The sequence below is a fragment of the Tupaia chinensis genome, unplaced genomic scaffold, assembly GCF_000334495.1.
Source record: "Tupaia chinensis unplaced genomic scaffold, TupChi_1.0 Scaffold000320_2, whole genome shotgun sequence".
NCBI lineage: Eukaryota > Metazoa > Chordata > Mammalia > Scandentia > Tupaiidae > Tupaia > Tupaia belangeri.
The window spans coordinates 2515014-2532972 of NW_006159814.1; the positions used below are offsets into that span (position 1 = coordinate 2515014).

Below are 17959 nucleotides of genomic sequence, written 5' to 3' on the forward strand. Positions count from 1 at the left end.
GCTTGACTAGCTACCGAAGTTAGGCCCAAGCGAGACTTTACGATGTAATTTGTGCTGTGTAGCTTCTTGGGATCCAAGTCCATGATGACCTGCTCTTAGAGCTCTGAAGGGAAATGCTTATGTCAGACAGGAAGAGTAGCTGGTACCGTCTTCAGCCATCACTAAATAGTGCTTTGCTGTGTATAGTAGGATGCCTTCATTATATATCTCATTGAATTTCACAGTAATATAAAGTAATTTAAAAACTTGAGAGGTCAAATAACTGTCTTAAGGCTAAAAGAACAAGATATTAAATTTCACCTATTTTAGAGGCCAGTAAAACATTTTCTGTAATGGGCCAGACAGTAAATAGTTGAGGCTCTCAGGCAACTACTTAACTTTGCTGTTGTGGTGTAACAAGAACTATAGACCATACAAGTGAGCATGCTGGGTGCCATGCCAGCACAATTCTAATTGTAAAAACTCGGGGTGAGCAGACCAGTGTTTGCCAATCCTCTATTCTAAAGCAAGAATACAGCAGTTGTGGTTTTAGAGCATTATTGTGGGATTTCAGAGTAGCTGAATTTTGTAACTACTAACAGCACACAGGAAACTAATTTGGTATAGGAAACAACATATCCCTAAACAGTACATATTTAACTTCATATAAATACATTTATTTAACAAAAATATATTTTGTGATCTTGAGGTCACTTCATTTTGGCCATTTTCCCAATCTGCATTCCCACCTCCCCTTAACCTGAGGTTTGAGCCAAATAATGCGTTTTGTTGTTTTTGGAGCACCAGCCAACTGTACAACAACTGTTATAAAAATGTTTATTGTTTACCAAAACCAGTGGACCTCTTATCAAATGCTGCTTGGTAACAAAATCTTATCACAGTTTTAATAAAAAAAAAAAAAAAAAAAAAAAAAAAAAAAAAAAAAAAAAAAAAAAAAAAAAAAAAAAAAAAAAAAAAAAAAAAAAAAAAAGAAAGAAACTAACTACTTGTCTCATTGTCATTAGTTAGACTTTCTGCAAGGTCACTTAATCCAGACTTATTCAGCGCACTGATCAGAGTCTCGGGCGTAGCATGTGCTCCCTCCTGATCTTGCCAGGCCACCAGGAGCTGCTTTGCTCTCATCTTCACGTCTTCACTGTCGCACTCAATCTGCCTAATTTCGGAGTCCTTCATTTCCAAGTAGGGAGCCAGAATCTTCCACTGTTCACCCAGCTTGTTGGCAAATACCTCTATTTGTTCCCCTGTTACAGGTTTGTCTCTCCGAACGTCAGGACCTAGAAAAAAACAAGAGTATAAACTATGATGAAACACAGTGATACGTGCAACCCTAAGTAGACAACAGAACTGGAAAGCAAAGCATAATAATTATTTTTTATATTCCCCTTGGGTTGAATACTGCTCTTATAACAATTATTAAATAATAGCTAAAGTTGTTAGTGCTATATAAAAGTTCTTCATTAAACTGGCCACTCCCCTTCTAATCCATAATAAAAAAAGAGGCATTGATCATCTTCAAATATATGTTCCTTCACTTTTTTAAAGTTTCCCTATAGGATGTGTGTGCACATTAGGGAGAGGGAAAGTGAGAAGTTGCCCCCAAAGGGGAAGGCCACACTGCAGTCCTTTCTCCAGTCTCTTCTTGGATATTGGGCACACAGGCATATACACCCAGCATGTTTTTTCCAACCTGCCTGGTCTGGAACTCAAACTATACAGGTGGTGATGTGGGATCCAGCTGCCTTAACCACCACACTACTGGCTGGTCCTTGTTCCTTCACTTATGTTTTTTTCAAAAATTATTTAATTCCTTTTGTTATTATTTATTAATCTAACCAGAGAGAGACAGAGAAAGGGAAAATGAGAAAGCAAGCTGTCAGGTCCAGGACTCGAACTGCGGTTGGCCATGTGGGAGTCCAGCATCTTAACTACCATATCACCTGCTGGCCCCTCCTTCACTTCTAAAATACCATCACTTCCAAATTTTAGAGCATAAAGTGTAATATTTTTAAAGTTACTACTAAGCAGTTTTAAAGATGTTTTGCCACAGGACGTGTGCACTTGCTAGAAAGAGACAGAGTGGGAAAGTGAGAATGGCTATGCCGTAATCCCTTCTCTTCCATGCACCATTTGGGATTTTGGGCACACATGCACACATGCCCAGTGTGGTTCAGGCTGCTGGTTTCGAGACTCAGACTGCAGTCAACCATGTGGAATCCAGCACCCTAGCCACCACACCACCTGCTGGCTCATTAAACAATGTTTTAAGTTTCTCATTTTAAGTCAGAAGCAGAGCTGAAATAAAATAGTAAAAGCTGAGAAGTAGATCAAATTAGATTCAATTCTTACTTTCATTTTCCTTCAGTAAAGCATCATTATCTTCCTCATCTTCATCCTCACCTGTTTTTATTTCTTCAGAAGGAGGCTAAAAATGAGAAATAATGTTTAAAAGCATGACAACTTCTCAAGTAAGATAAGTGGAGACTCTTTGTTTAGAAAGAGTGGTTGCAAGGTTCTGAGTACAGGGCCCAGCACCTGACCCCTGAGAGCTCTAAGTGTGTCAGATAAGGACCACAGTGGGACAGTCTTAACCCTGCAGAAGGAGTAAAGGAAAATGTGGGAAGAGAGGTGACAGTGACATGTATGGTAAAACGACTTGCAAATAAGGGTTTCGGAAAGATGGTCAGGGAAGACTGGGGAGCAATGGTGTCCTTAATACTTTTTGAATAACTATTAAAATGTTAGACATACAGTGTCATAATCACGGTATTATAGTCTGACACAAAGGGAAAACTACTGGAAAAGGGAAGAGGGTAGAGAAGCCAAGATCCCTATCCCTTCCCCTTAGACTCTACATAATGCATTGGCAAATAGGAAGAGTTCATGTTTGAGTTTACCAAGTACTGTGAACTTGTGTTAAACTACATGCTGTGTTGTGTAGAAAATTTTGAGTTTATCAGTTTACGTATTTCCTATAACTGTTTATTCAGATGCACTTTTGCTTCATTCTAAAACATGGGGGTTTGTGGATCACTGTTCTTTTTTTCACATGAAATCAGCTCTTTGCTCAAATACTAATAGAAATTTTAAAGAAGATATTGTCAACTAAAGCATATGAAAAATCGATGTTACTTACTGGTAATTCCTTGGCTAGCTTTATTACCATGTTTTCAAGATACTCTGGCAAGCTTTTAAACTGTTGGTTGGTTGGCTGGAAGAAATGAGGGCTTCTTCGTGCTAATAGTCTCAGAGCTCTCCAACCATAATTTGAATTGTTCACAGCCCTATAAAAGAGGTGTCAGCCTTGTAACTTACAGTTTTCCGTTTCTACATCCCTTCCTCCTTAGTTGTGTAATTACCGTGTGAAAATTGTATACTCTAAGGTAAATAGCACCATGTGTCATTCTTTTCACTCTATTGGGTCATCGGGAAAATCATGATACATTTTTGCACAGAAAAACAGAAAAATATGGCTTGACTTTTCTGACACCCTAAAAGTTCTGTTCCTAAAAAGCTTTCTCATTTTACAATTTACTTAGTAGTAGAAACGAAGAGATTTATAATGACTAAAAACCACCAGAGGCTAAAGAAGGTAGGCTCATATGCAGCAAACACGTTAAAAGTGGATATATATTTTACTTTTAACAAGTCAGTGATTATGCATGTACAGTACTGGCTAGATGTATGTGTAGGACAGGAGTCATCTACCAATTTATTTGGGAAAAAAATCCACGATAGGTGCCATTGTCCAGTACCATACTTGCAATGTCACTTGCAAATCTGAGTTTTAGAATACTTTATAATTCAACATAGAGTTTTGCTCATATTAATTTAACCAATATTTGTTTTTTTACTTATATAACATCAAATCTTCAATTTGCTTCATACCAACCTCAGTGCATAAAAATGGCTCACATATTAAGCATCCAATAGCCAAGAGAGTAAGTAGTGGTATCAAGAACAGAATCCATGACCGTGTGCTAATGAAGCAGAGCAACAACAGGTGGGAAACAATAGGTGAGACATAAACCCAGTAACCCAGACATCCTAAAGATAATGCTCCAAAATGCAAAGCTGCAAAAGAAACCGATACATAAATTTATTCCATTTGAGAGGTTTTTGAAGTCTTCCCACCCCCTACATTTGCAGACTGGCTATCTGGTTTATTTGTTCATCTCTTATAAAAGGAGCCTGAAATACATCTGGGACATGCTCATACAACTACACACCTGCAAAACTACTCTGGGGAGGGGAGTGGGCACTTTTCCCAAGTTAATGTCTGTTATGAGGCTTTGCCTACAACAGCAAAGAGACCTCCTCTCTGGCACAGCTCTGTTTCATGTATTTTTAATGATAGGTTTATCCCTGAAGGAGGGGAGAGACGGCATGTACACGTGCATCACCCCTTTCCCTAGTGCTTCAACTCCCTGGGATCCTGGATGCTAGCATGCTTGCCTGACTTGTTTTCAGGCTGACCTGGGGATATCCAAACCTGTGGTTAAAAATGATATCTAGCTTTGCAGGGTACAGTTTAAACAATTTTATTCTTTTAAGTATTTTCTAAATTCCCTATCAGTTTTACTGATTTCTTTATTCTCCACAAAGCTATACCACTCAATTTCTTAAGCCAGTCCTAGAGAACTACCACTTTATGAATGAATCTGCCAGGGCCAGCAGGTTAAACGTGCTGGATTCCCACATGGCTGACCATGGTTCAAGTCCTGGACCTGGTGGCTTGCTTTCTCCCTTTCCCTTTCTCTCTTTCTCTGGTCAAATAAAAATAAAATAAAATAAATGGAATTAAATAATTCTTTTAAAAAAAAGGATGAATCTACCTTATCTTACACAACAATGATATATTCTTTCAATCACCAAGTACTTATTGAGCCAGACACTCAAGAGTTGTGAGAGATGCAGGTGATACATATCCTGAACACTTGAGGCAGAGTAACACTAGTTAAGAACAGGGTTCTTGGGGCTGGAATGATTCTTGGTTCTCCCATTTTACTATTGGGCTGTCTGAAAAGTCATGACACATTTTTGCATAGAAACACACAGAAAAATAAGACTTCCAACAACCCAGTAGTTGAGGACTCTGAATTACTTACCGTCCAAGTCTGCTTTCTCAAGCTAAAATGATACAAGTACATAGAGAGTACCTGACACAGTAACATGATGTGTTGGCAAGCATCATTACTGATAAAGACAGAGTATAAGAATTTCAGACAGTGGTAAGGATTACAGATCAGAACTTTGGAGAATGGTAAGTGCTTTGAAATAAACACCACAGGAATGTATTGTAGGGGCCTTGGAAGGGGATGAGCTCTTCAGTCAGGCAGATCTGGAAGAAGAGGGAGTTGGGGGGAAGGGTGGCAAAGCAAACTGGACAGAAGGCAAAGGCCTTTGAAGTGAAGACGAGATATGGGTCTGGTCGAGTTAAAGCAGAGAAAAGCCAAGAGGAAAAAGGGTTGGAGTTGCAGGTGAGCCAGACCAAGGAGGGTTTTTAGGACCCATGGAGTAGTAGAATAAGTACTCACTATAAGACTTTAAGCAGGAGATTGGACTTGTGCATTCATTTATCTTAACTGCCAGAAAGCCTGTGTATTCATCAGAGCAAGCACCTACTGGGGTGTGGTCACATGCAATCCCTTTCCTCCATTACTTTATTTGCTGTAGGGTGCGTGCACTTACAGGAGAGACAGAGGGGCAGAAAGCGAGAAATCACCCCCCGGGGAGGTGGCCATGCTGCAATCCGTTCTCCTCCAGTTTCCTCTCAGGATTTTTGGGCTTGCACACATACGACACGCCCAATGATGTAACCATCACGCCATCTGCTGGTCCTCTCCTTGCCTCCATTTCTACATCCGTCTGGATTTTGGACATACTCAGCATGTTTTTCAAGCTGTCAGGGCCAGAATTTGAAGTCGTTGGCCATGTGGGATCCAGCTTCCTATACTAACCACTGTGCTACAGGGCTGGCCCTGTGCATTTACTATAAAGCTTACTGGCTGATGCACTGCATAGAGAAGTGACCACAGTTAAAGACTAGTAGTTAAGAGGTCACAGTAACTAACAACTAGTCACAGGGTCACCCTGGTCATAAAGACCAAGTGCTATCTCTAAGCTATACATGGTTCAAAGGGACCATTTTGTTTCTTCCTCACCCTAATTCTGTGCAATGGGTACTACTACTATTTAACAGATGAAGAAAGGGGCATAGAGGCAGGCACCTAGCCAGTGAGTGGTAGGAGTAATCAGAACCGTTGCACTCTGACAGACAGCCCTTGCCCTTAAAGCACTATTCTAATGCCTATGTAAAATAGGAGACTGGTGGCAACTAGAAGATTCTAGAGAAAGAAGGTGAGACGTCCTGTAGTGACTCCAAATTTAGGCAGATGAGGAAGAACCTCCAATGGAGACGGAGGTGGAGTAAGTCATAGGTTAAAAGGACTAACAATAGGAGAAAGTAGTTTCATGGACTGCAAGAGAAGCAAAAGTTACACTGGTCAACTGGCGAATGCTGCTGAGAGGTCAAAAAGAAAAGAGGTGACTTCAATTAGAGCCATTCAGAGGAGCGACGGGGAAGATGGTACAGCTGGAACAGGCAGATGAGCAAACGGTTAAGTGATGAAATGATGGCAATAATTATAATGGCCATGAAAAGATAGTGTGCTTTGAAGGGGAACAGAAAAGAGGTGATGGCTGGAAGAGGTGGGGTCGGGGGAAGATTTCTTATATTTTTAACAAAGGTGATTTCAAATCATGCTTATTAGGCAATGGGACTAATCCTTGAAATCAGAATGCATAGTAATGTGAGCCATAGACTCACCTATGAGGAAAAGTCCTGCTTTACCTACTGCCTCCCTTAGTAAGTGTTCTCGTATACACAATTCCTAAGGAAATATACTGGAGAAAATTTAAATGAGTTCATGAGAAAGATTACTTACTTATATTCATTTTCAACCATGTTTTCTGGGTCTGCCTGTTCAATGGCTTCTTCAAAGAACTCCTCCAATGTTGGCATGTACTCCCTGGGCATTATAAATAACTAGTGAGGATCATATATATTCATACTAAGTACTTATAAAGTGGTAGCAATAGAAGAGTCTAATGGTACCCATACTTTAGAGTTATATTACTTAGGAACTCAGACTTCTAAGCAGAGAAAAGTCTAAAACTAAACTCAAAAGGGACAATAAAAAGGGTAGTCTTATATATGTTATTTACTATATATGATGCAATATACATTATATTATATACCATAATATATGAATATGCCGCTATTCATAGAGGACAATCGGGGGTTTAATTTGAATTTTACCAGCAAACATGAAATTTTCACATCATGTCCCCATCCATGGGTAGTTTCCTTTTAAAACTGCGATTAAACCAAAACTAATAACTAAGCCATAAGAGTTTAACTTCTAGCGCTTATTTTAGATTGTTAGCATGGCAGCATGGTTGGCTTTTAACTGCGTTAAACATTATAGGCTTGTGAGGTTCATCTGGAGAGTTTATTGTCTTTTTTCTTCTGTATGTCAAATAGACAAAACTGAGGATTCACAAAAGGTCCAGCTAGAGCTATCATGAACAAATGTTTTTGAATGATAAATTATCAGTTTTAAAATTATTATATATATATATATTTTTTTTTTTTTTTGAGAGGTTTTTGCTATAGGGAGCGTACGCTCACCAGGAAGACAGAGAGACAGACAGTGGGAAATCACCCCCCAGGGGAGATGGCCACGCAGCAATCCCTTCTCCTCCATTCTCCTCTCGGGATCTTGGGCAACCGCACACACTCACGCCCGTCCTGAGTTTAAGCCACCGGGTCCAGGACTTGAACTGCAGTCGACTACATGGGAGTCCAGCGACATAGCCATTATGCCAACTGCTGGTCCCTAAAATTATTATATATTTCAAGCCATCAGGACTGATAATAACAAACATGTCTGTATCCATATCCCCAGGCTTTTGTTTTAGAGTTTTAAAAATGCTACAAATACAACTGAGACCTTCCTAATTTTATTATTTTTCTTCAGAGAGCCACTGTTCACAATTGGGTACTTACCACTGCTGTGCCTTTTAATAAAACGTAAATGTGTATTGTTTTGAATCTTTTCAAACTTGCTATTAATGTAATCCTGTTTGTATCCTCTACAGCTTCATTTTCCTTAAGTATGCCCATGATGATAGAGTCGTTCTCATCCATTTCCTAATGCTGTATACATAGTATTCCATTTTACAAACGAGTGGCAAATTATGCATACCCTGTTGATATTTAGGTTCCCCTTTTACTCTGAAAATGCTAAACAAATATTCCTGTACCCTTCTAGCACAGATAAACTAGTTTCTTCAGGTACTGTGGCCTTCAAACTGCTACCGCAACCCACAGTAAAGAATTCATTCTATAAAGTAATCTAGTGCACACATATATAACCAAGTACGTGTACAGTATAAATAAAGCTAATTCTTCACAAAAGTGCATTTTCCTTTTCACTAAAAGCTAGTTAAAATTACTACACTGACTTCACAGATCACCAGTGACTCAACTTGAAGTTTTGAAAATAGTATTTTAGGATCAATAAATGTAGGACTGAAATGACTAGGTCTTAAAGTATGTACATCTTCAACTTTCAGATATTGCCAAACTGTCTTTCCAAGGGGCTGTAGCCCTGGCAAATTATTTTTATCCACAACTATTAAAAAATCTTGGTATTTAAAAATTATCGAATCTCTTAACTTTGAAACTCACTGCTATGGTTTTTACCTGTACTTCCAGTTACTACTGAAACTGAGTATCTTCTCATAGGTTTATTAAGGTTTCTACTGCTGAAACTTAAGATAGGCTTTTGTCCCTTTTTCTACCGTGTTGACTTATTCTTATAGATCTGGAAAGAGTCTAATTATATTTATCAAACATGGTAGAAGTTTATCTTTTTTCCCAGTTAATAAACAAACAAACAAACTTCTGGTTTGTTGATACTGTTATTTGCTATCTGTCTTCCTCATTTTCAATTTTATTTCCCTTTCTACTTAAGTTTGCTCTTTTTCTGACTGACTCAATGCTGGACTCTTAGTAACTCAGTTAATTTTCAGATTTATTTTTTTAAAATGTAAACATTTAGGCTATAAAATTTTTTCTTTTTAAAAAGATTTTCCAGATGGCATGTGTGCTCAGCAGGCAGAAAGAGAAAGAGAGAGAGAGAGAGAAAGCACCCTCCCAGAGGGAATGACCACACTGCAATCCCTTCTCCCCTCCTTCCTTTGGGCACACACACACACACACACACACACACAAATGCAAATGCCGGGTATGTTTTTCAAACTGCCAGGTTTAGGATTTGAACTGTGTGGTCATCCATGTGAGATCCATCCAGTTCCTTTAACCATCAGGCCACGGGCTGGCCCAAATTTTCTTCTGTGTTCTGAATTAGAGCACCAAGTATAAATAAAGTGTTTTTGTTAACATTTATTTCTGTTTTCTAATACCCATTATCATTTTTTTGACTCAGGAGATATTTGGAAGTGTGCTTTAAAAATGAATTATCTTTAAAAATTTTTTTTATGTATAAATAAATTTTTAGTTTCTAGAAGGCCGAGCCTATTACTTTTTTTTTTTGGAGAGGGTTTTGCTATAGGGTGTGTGCGCTCGCCAGGCAGACAGAGACAGAGAAACAGAAAACAAGAAATCTCCCTCTAGGGGGGACTGGCCATGCCACAATCCCTTCTCCTCCATTCTCCTCTCAGGATCTTGGGCATGCACACACATGCGCCCAGCGTGAGTTTTAAGCCACCGGGTCCGGGATGCGAACCGTGGTCGACTACATGGGAGTCCAGTGACATAGCCAGTACGCTAACTGCTGGTCCCGCCTATTAATTATTTTAGTAATCCCTCAATATGGTATATTAAGTTTTCTGCTACCAGATTTATTGAAAAAAGTTTGTAAAAATTCCTCTACTAGATAGCAGATTGGTCGTTCCTCATTCTGATTTGGTCAAATTCTTGAAACATGTATACCTTTCCAGAGAAGTTTAGGGTATATATTCTGACGCTTTTTCTTTTACCTTTACACAATGCTCATTTAAAGAATCCTTTTGGCTTTTAACACTCTTCTTCTGTTATCAGCCTACCTATGCCTACTGCATCTTTTTTTTTTTTTAAATTCTTTTAGTTTCAACCTTCCCATATCCTTATTTTAAAGTAAATTTCTTGTAAATAATATGTAGGTTTTAAAGTACAATACCAATTTCTGTCTTTGAACCATAGTGTTTACTTATATTTATTATATATTAGGTTATTGGGAAAGTCATGACATGCTTTTCTATGCAAAAATGCATCATGACTTTCCCAATGACCCAGTATTTGAATTTTACCCTACGTTTTGTGCTTTTTAGCACTTGTTTCTATTGTGTTTTTCTCCTCTTCCATCTCCAATTTGATTGCTTGATTTTCTGTATTTACCATTTTTCCCGAATTCTTTAAAAATTATGTATTTTATTTCTTTTACAAATTTCACAATCATGCTTGATGCAAAAGTCCAGTTATTCATGATATCTCTTCTTTATATCTAACATTCCTAAATTCTGATCACCCCTTCTGGTCTTATAGGTAATTTTTAGCAGGAACATTAGTCCTACCTTTTTACAACACATAACCTCTAATCGGTAATTAATACATTTTCTAGACTTCTGAAATACTCAGACAAGAAGCCATTTTAAATCTGAGGTGTGTCCTGGTGTGTTCAGGGAAGCTATGCTCTAAAAGCCATCTTCTAGACTCCCGAAATATTCAGACAAGTAGAGGACCAGGAACCACTGCAGAGGCACAAGAAATATGAGAAACCAAGAAAATCTCTCTTCCCCTAAGGAAAAGAACAATCCCTCATCATCTACAGACAGTATAGCAGAAATTGTAGAAATGTCCGATAGAGAATTTAGAATACTCATAGTGACAAAACTAAATGAGATGCAAGAGCTGAGAGACAATGAACTTCTATCTAGAAGATGCAGAAGAGACAAGTTCCAGGAGGTGAGGAAGTTCTTGGATGATCTGAAAGAGGAAATATACCCCATAAAAAAGAATCACATGGAGCTATTAGAGATGAAGGCTGCCATTCAGGAAACCAAAACTCCCTCTAAAGTATTAAAAGCAGATTAGTCCATGCAGAAGATTGAATCACAGATGTTGAAGGCAAAACCTCTGAATTAGTAAAAATAACCAAAAAAAATCCCTGAGAAAATAACCCCCCAAAATGAGAATACTGTACAAGAAATACTAGATACCATTAAACACCCAAACATTTGGATAATTGATGTCCCAGAAGGTGAGGAAACTAATAAGGGCATTGATAATATCTATTCCATGAAGTCCTGGAAGAAAACTTTCCAAATCTAGAGAGGCATTCCAATATCAAGATCCAAGAAATACAAAGGATTCCTAATAGAATCTATCCAAGAAGATCTTCTCCAAGGCATATCACAGCCAGATTGGCAAAATCCACAGATAAAGACAAGATACTAAAATTGGCAAAAGAGAAATGTCAGGTTACTTATAAAGGTTATCCCATCGGGCTAACATCAGACCTCTCATCGGATACAATGTGAGCAAGGAAAGAATGGGAAAATATATTCAAAGTGTTGAGTGAAAAACAATTTCAACCAAGAATACTATACTTGGCAAGATTATCCTTCATATGGAAAGAAAAGATAAAAACATTCTCAGATAAACAGAGCTGAAAGAATTTGCCAATAGCAGGCCCACTCTTCAAGAAGTTCTGAAAGGAGTGCTCTACCAGGAAAACTAAAGACATGTACAGAAATAAGAGAACAAAAAGCAACAAAGAAAGCGATCAACTTAATGCTAGGGACAAGAAATATCAATAATAATGCTGAATGTTAATTTCCAGGATTTAAACAGGAAGATTGACTACAGTAACACCGCAAATTCAACAGAAGAGAGATTGAACATAAGACTGAACTGTGAAATAGAATTTCATGACTTTTGAGTAAAACATTACTGATTTTCTTTTACTATGCTTTGTTTTCCCAATTTAAGGATTTTGCTTTCTTTTGAGCTGTTGATAGGTTCAGTAACTTGTTAATATATTTCTTGTTTCTTTAAATGGAAACATAAAAGACTTTTCTTCCTTCCTGACCCCTCTGGAATTGGAAATATTTAGGAATATTCTTATTTTGTGGCAGAAGGGTTATTTGCAAAAATTCAATAATACCTGTTGCCTTGAATCAGAAATTGGAAATACTCATTATTGGACAGGGCTTTGACTGGAATGTCATATCTGAAGATTAAGCAGAAAACTATGGAACTAAGGTAGATCTCGAGTAAGCCAACAGAAGCTCTTGGAAAGATGACCTGGCACCATAAACAGTTCTGCCTGGCAGAGAGGATTAGAGAAGCTACATGAAAGAATTCCTACCATAAAATAACTTGGACTTTTCCAGCCCAGCATTGTAATCAGTAGAGATTGTGAAAGAGCAATTACAACCAGAGAATTATCTTGCGGAAGACTTTGAAGGAAGAATATGAGACTGATCTTTGCTTGGAGATGGTATATCACAGAATACTTGGTAGGCGAGCTGATTTGAGGTTTATGTATGACTTGTGTATTAGGTATTTGCTTTTCAACACTTTGAGTAGTTGACTGTCTCTGTTGTTACAGAGTCTCAAATAAAATTATAACAAATATTTTGAATATTATCTTTAAATCAGTGTTTTAAAATTTTGAAAGTGGTTTATTAACTGTCAAGAGCTATGGAGTATGAGCAAAAATTTTTTGTATGTAAAGTAAATGTTTATGGGAAAATGTAATAATAAATAAATAAATGATAAAAAAGAAAAAAATAATTAATGCATTTTATATGTGTGTGCTCATCACAGAAAGCATGTCTTTTACTCCGGAGAAAGTGAAAGCACATGTTTCATAACAGAGTGTGGTCATGCCACAGTAAGTGTTCCTCCATTCATCCTTCCTATCAGGATTTTGAGCATGCATGTACTCACACACAGGCATATGGTATTTTTCAAGCTATTTGTGGGAGAATCTGAACCATGGTCAGCCAGCCATGTGGGACACAACTCTCAATTAACAGTGTGTAACCACTACGCTAAGGAGCTAGCCCAGTATTACTATTTTATATAGCGAATGCCTTATAATAATTCAGATTTCTTCATGTTTACCAACGTCTTTGCCTGCCCAATAAAGCTTCTTGAGACACTCCTAAGTTCAGCTTTTTTTCTGTGACAGTTTTCTATGTTTTGGGGGGGAATGGTTGATAAAATTCTCACATTTACTCTGAAAATATTAATTAGTCATTCTATGACATTTAACTTGTTATACTACAGAATTCTGGGTTGATACTTTCAACACTCTGAAGCTCCCACCCCACTATCTTCTGATTTCCTCTTTTATTCCTGAAATCAGCATTTAGTTTAATTTTGATCTTTTGTAAGTTGTCTTTTTTTCTCTCTATCCGGATTTTAGTATCATGTACAAAGATACAGATTTATAGGTTTATCCTAATTAAGGTCTATATTTGTTGAACCTAAGAATTCATGCTGATTCTGTCATTCTCTTGATTACTGCTTCTCATTCCTTATTATTTCCTTCTGCCATTAGGTATGTGTTGGATCTTTTCATTCTATCCTTTCTAACTCACATTTTCTATCTCTTGATTCTTCTGTACTGCTTTCTGGGTGATTTTTCTGTCATTAATTAATTCTTACTTTATCTATGTCTAGTCTGCTATTTAACCTGATTCTTGAGTTTAGTCATTTCAATGACTGCATTTTCTCATTAACAGAAGTTTTTTTTTTTTAATTTGCCTGATCCTTTTTGATAGTTTTGTGTTCCTTTGTTTTTAATTCCTTGTAATTATTGTCTTACTTGTCTAATATATACTTACTTTGCAGCCTTTAAAACTTTTATTATTATTACTTTTAAATTTGTTATAGAGCACATGCACTCACCAGAAAAAGAGAGAGAAAGTTGCCAGGCCTAGGACTCGAACTGTGGTCACCCATGTGGGAGTCTAATGCTTACCATCATGCCATCTGCTGGCCCTATTTTACAGCCTTTACCTGATGGTTTTATTATCTGAAATGGCTAACTGCTGTTGCTTGTTATCTCTGCCCATTCTTACTCATGGTAGATTGTTTCACTGAATTATTAATAAGTTTGGATGGTGAATTACCTGCAGACTTATCTGTGGGAATCTTATGGCACTTGAGTGGAAGGTGTAACCTCCAAAAATTTTTATTTTCAGTGTGAGGCTCTCTTGTAGTCTTACGGTTTGAATTTATCCTGGCATATTTTCCTGTTACCCACACCTCAGTAGGGTCAGACAAGCTTCCTTGCTTCCTGTATCAGTAAGCATGTTTCTCCCCTCAATCCTATTCTGCCCTTCATTTACAGATAGTACAGTAGTGCTTCAACAGTTTCAGCTTTACTAAGAGGAAACTCACTCACAAATTCATACGGGCCCTAAGCCTTATCCTTTGTCATTTTGTGATGTATAAAAACCCAGGTTCCCCAAACTGGGAACCACCTGCCCTACTCCCCAGCAAGATGCAACTACATCAGTTCATAGGTATAATCTTCTTGGTTTTTGTTCCTATTTTTTTTTGTGCATCTTTATTTTCTTGTTATTTTCTAATTTTTAATCAATGTATCTAGGTGTTTCATGACAGGAAGCCACAGTTTGCTGTGGCAAAAGTCAACCTCAATAACTTTTAAATTTCTATTGAGCTGTAATCATAACTATGAAAAGTCTCCATTGTATATTCTCCTTAACATTTGAAAAAAAAAAAACAAAAAAAAAACACTTATTTGAAAAATTTTAACGTTACCGTGTCTCTGATTTACAAGCTTCCATATTATCAGGACAGAGATTCCAAAGTCTTGTTAACTCCTCACTGCAAAACAGACAAATGTGTTTTACAGACCCCACTCTCATATGCCTCAAAACAGAATAGAAAAACAATGTAATGTAAAGAGTGGGTCTTGGTGGTAACAGTATGAGTTTCACAATTCTCCATAATTTTCTATTTAAGTATGTATTCTATGACAATCACTATAATTAATGTAAGCAACTCCTAGTGGGGCATGATCATTCTGATATCCCTTCTCCATCCTGCTGGGATTGTGGGCCCAGCATGTGTTTCAAGCCACTGGGGCTAGGACTTGAACCATGCAGTAAGCCATGTGAGATCTGGTTCCCTTAACCATTGGATTATGGGGCCAGCCTAGTTTTTTCTAAAAATATTAAAGCACAATACAAAGCAATGAACAGTTAAGTGGAATGCAAGAGAACTACAGGATTATGATATGCTGTAGCAAGTAGGGGTGAGCTCTAACAATCTAAACAATTCTAGTATTTGGGACATGGAAAAAATGACATAGCCTAAGAAATCAATTTTGGAAGCTGGAGACAGAAAGATTTATTTAGTTGCAGGAATCCACAAAAGGAGTACTTTAGATAGGCAGGGTGTACTTTGCTTTATTCACTCATGTATGTTCCAAACATAAATTCACATATTTGGATGTAAAAAACTGGAGAGCTATTTAGCAACATCTTAAAAAATATAAAAACAACTGAAGATACTTCACATATGACAAGTTAACTTACTTCCCCATCAGAATTTTTTTGTTGGGTCCTTTCCCTAGGAAATCTTCTGGTGCTGTTCTCTTCCGTACTACTCTTGCAGGCTTGGTATCTGATGCTCTGTGGGGAAAACACACACTGTTTTGGGAATTACAAATGGATGGCAAAAATGGAAGTTTGGTACTGTACAAGAAAATGTAGCTATTGCTTTCTTTGAAAGCTTTATATTATGACAGAACACTCATTAGACAGAAGATAAAAAGGCTATATATAATACGGCAAATGACAAGAAATAGATACAAAGACTTTTTTCAATAATTGATGTAGATGAATTTGTTCTGGGAACTTAATGGTAAGAAATTTGAGATAAAAAATACAAACAAGTAATTCTAAATGGTTTTATAGAGTTCAACTTCCATTTTTTTATGTGAAATACATATATACATAGCTGTACATGATGTAAAAAACACATCAAACTATATTTTGAAATGCCTTTGAATTTCTTTTGAAGAGTATGTATTTACCTTTCTTTTACAAAACTTGGACAGCCTTCATTTTTCCATGAATTCCAGTTTTCTTCAGTGTTTAATATATGCTGGGAAAACAACAAAAGAAATTACATTTGTTTAGTGGAATCCTAGGGAGTTTTATTTGAGCTAAGAAGACTATGTAAATATAAAACACATACCTCTACCATCTTTGAAAATCTTTCTCCATCGGGAGGGTTTTCAGATAGTAGCTGTGATTAGAAAGAATATACTAAGCTTTCAACAACTTTCTGCATCATAGGAGTGGTTTGCAGGCAGAGAACCAAGAAGTGTTTGTGGTCTTGTACCTGAGCTTAACTTTATCCTTATTTTCCTATTTGGGGCTGAAACAAAGAAAATTCTAAATTTCCATTTTTTTCAATCATGGGTTTGTTGCGTGTTGAACTTACTTGATAGACTGATTTTGTAGTATCTTCAATCCAGAGTGATTGTTCATCAGTTAAAACATAGTTTGAACTAGGGAACAAAGCAATAAAAGCATACATGAGTTACAACAATGTATATTCAATTTCAAGGTTTACTTATAGTCTTGAAAAAACACAAGGCATGTAACATAAGTAAACCATACTGAACAGTGTCAAAAATTATCAAGATAAAAAGAGTTACAAATGAGAACAAAAGAGAAAATTTTTGCAACAAATAAACATGAACTCCATCAATCTAAAATAGAATACAACAATGTTCTATTTTTGATCCTGACACTATGATAAAATAAGGAAGAAAATATACTGCCTCCTCAAGATAACAAGACTAGAAATGAAGATGGGAAGGTATATAAAGAAGAATAAAATATTCAGTTAATTAAACTGATTAACTATGAATGTAATCATGTTTCCTAAAATTAGTTTTAATGTGACATGAAGACCTCTGTGACAATTTGAACATATTCCTATATATAATGCACAGATAGGCACATTACCTACATTCTTTAAAACTCTTTAAAATACAATAAATAACCCCCCCGAACCCCTAGAAAAGGGTGCAGACAAACTCAAATCGTTACGAACTGCCACTGAGCTCTGTGTACTTGGTGCTATAAAGCCATCCCATAAACACCGACAGACTACCATGGGCTAGAATCTGCGTGCTTTACATGCATTATTCATTGAATTCTCAGAGCTGTGTTTGCCTCTGAAACAGATTACTCAATGATTTGCCCAAAGACATGCAGCTTGAATTCAAACCAGATCTGATCCAAAGTCCTTGATGCTTCTACTAGGCTATACCAAATCTCCAAATTAGGTAGAAGGATAAGCAATAACATTTTGGCATGTTTACCATGTGATACCTTAAAATTTGAAGTCTGAAAGAGTTGGATTGAAGCCAGCAAGTAATAACACCAGGATTCAAACCCAGTAGGTGATGACGTCACATCCTTTATATAATTCACACTGCATGACCTGACATACCTAACATAACACTGTCTAATAACAGTGGGGTTCACTTCAATTACAGACAGGACAAGAGGAAATGGTCTGCTCAGGTGAAAGGTTTAGACAGGCAGTAGAGAACCTGATGAAGTTTTGTAAAACCTCCCGCAAAAGTGGCAATTCCTCTTTATTTAAAGATTTTCTTTGCTTCTTCCAGTTCTAATGTCTTAGCTCCATACTTTGTGAAAGAAATGTTATTGGTTCAGTCTGCATATTAGCTTTGGAGGAGGGGTAAATGAGATGAAAGGGCACAATCTCTTACCAGAGAGGGAAAAGGCAAGAGAGCACCTCCCATAAGGAATAGCCACATCATAATCTCTCTCCTTCATTATGCTCTCAAGATTTGGGCATGGAGCCGCGCGC

General features: G+C 37.1%; 1 protein-coding gene across 2 annotated transcripts in view; it reads right to left on the reverse strand.

Annotated features, from left to right (window-relative positions):
• Positions 1-976: 976 nt before the first annotated feature.
• THOC1 (THO complex subunit 1) overlaps positions 977-17959 on the reverse strand; it is a 47479-nt gene continuing 30496 nt past the window's right edge. The window contains exons 13-21 of one of the 2 annotated variants that reach the window (XM_014588991.2): positions 16556-16622; positions 16307-16357; positions 16143-16213; positions 15643-15756; positions 14864-14929; positions 6945-7028; positions 3134-3281; positions 2347-2422; positions 977-1274 (exon numbers count right to left, since the gene is read on the reverse strand). In XM_014588991.2, coding sequence (XP_014444477.2) covers positions 979-1274; positions 2347-2422; positions 3134-3281; positions 6945-7028; positions 14864-14929; positions 15643-15756; positions 16143-16213; positions 16307-16357; positions 16556-16622 — 973 coding nt within the window. In that variant the 3' untranslated portion in view covers positions 977-978. The remainder of the gene's footprint in view (positions 1275-2346; positions 2423-3133; positions 3282-6944; positions 7029-14863; positions 14930-15642; positions 15757-16142; positions 16214-16306; positions 16358-16555; positions 16623-17959) is intronic. The other variant, XM_006151606.3, reaches the window with a different exon arrangement.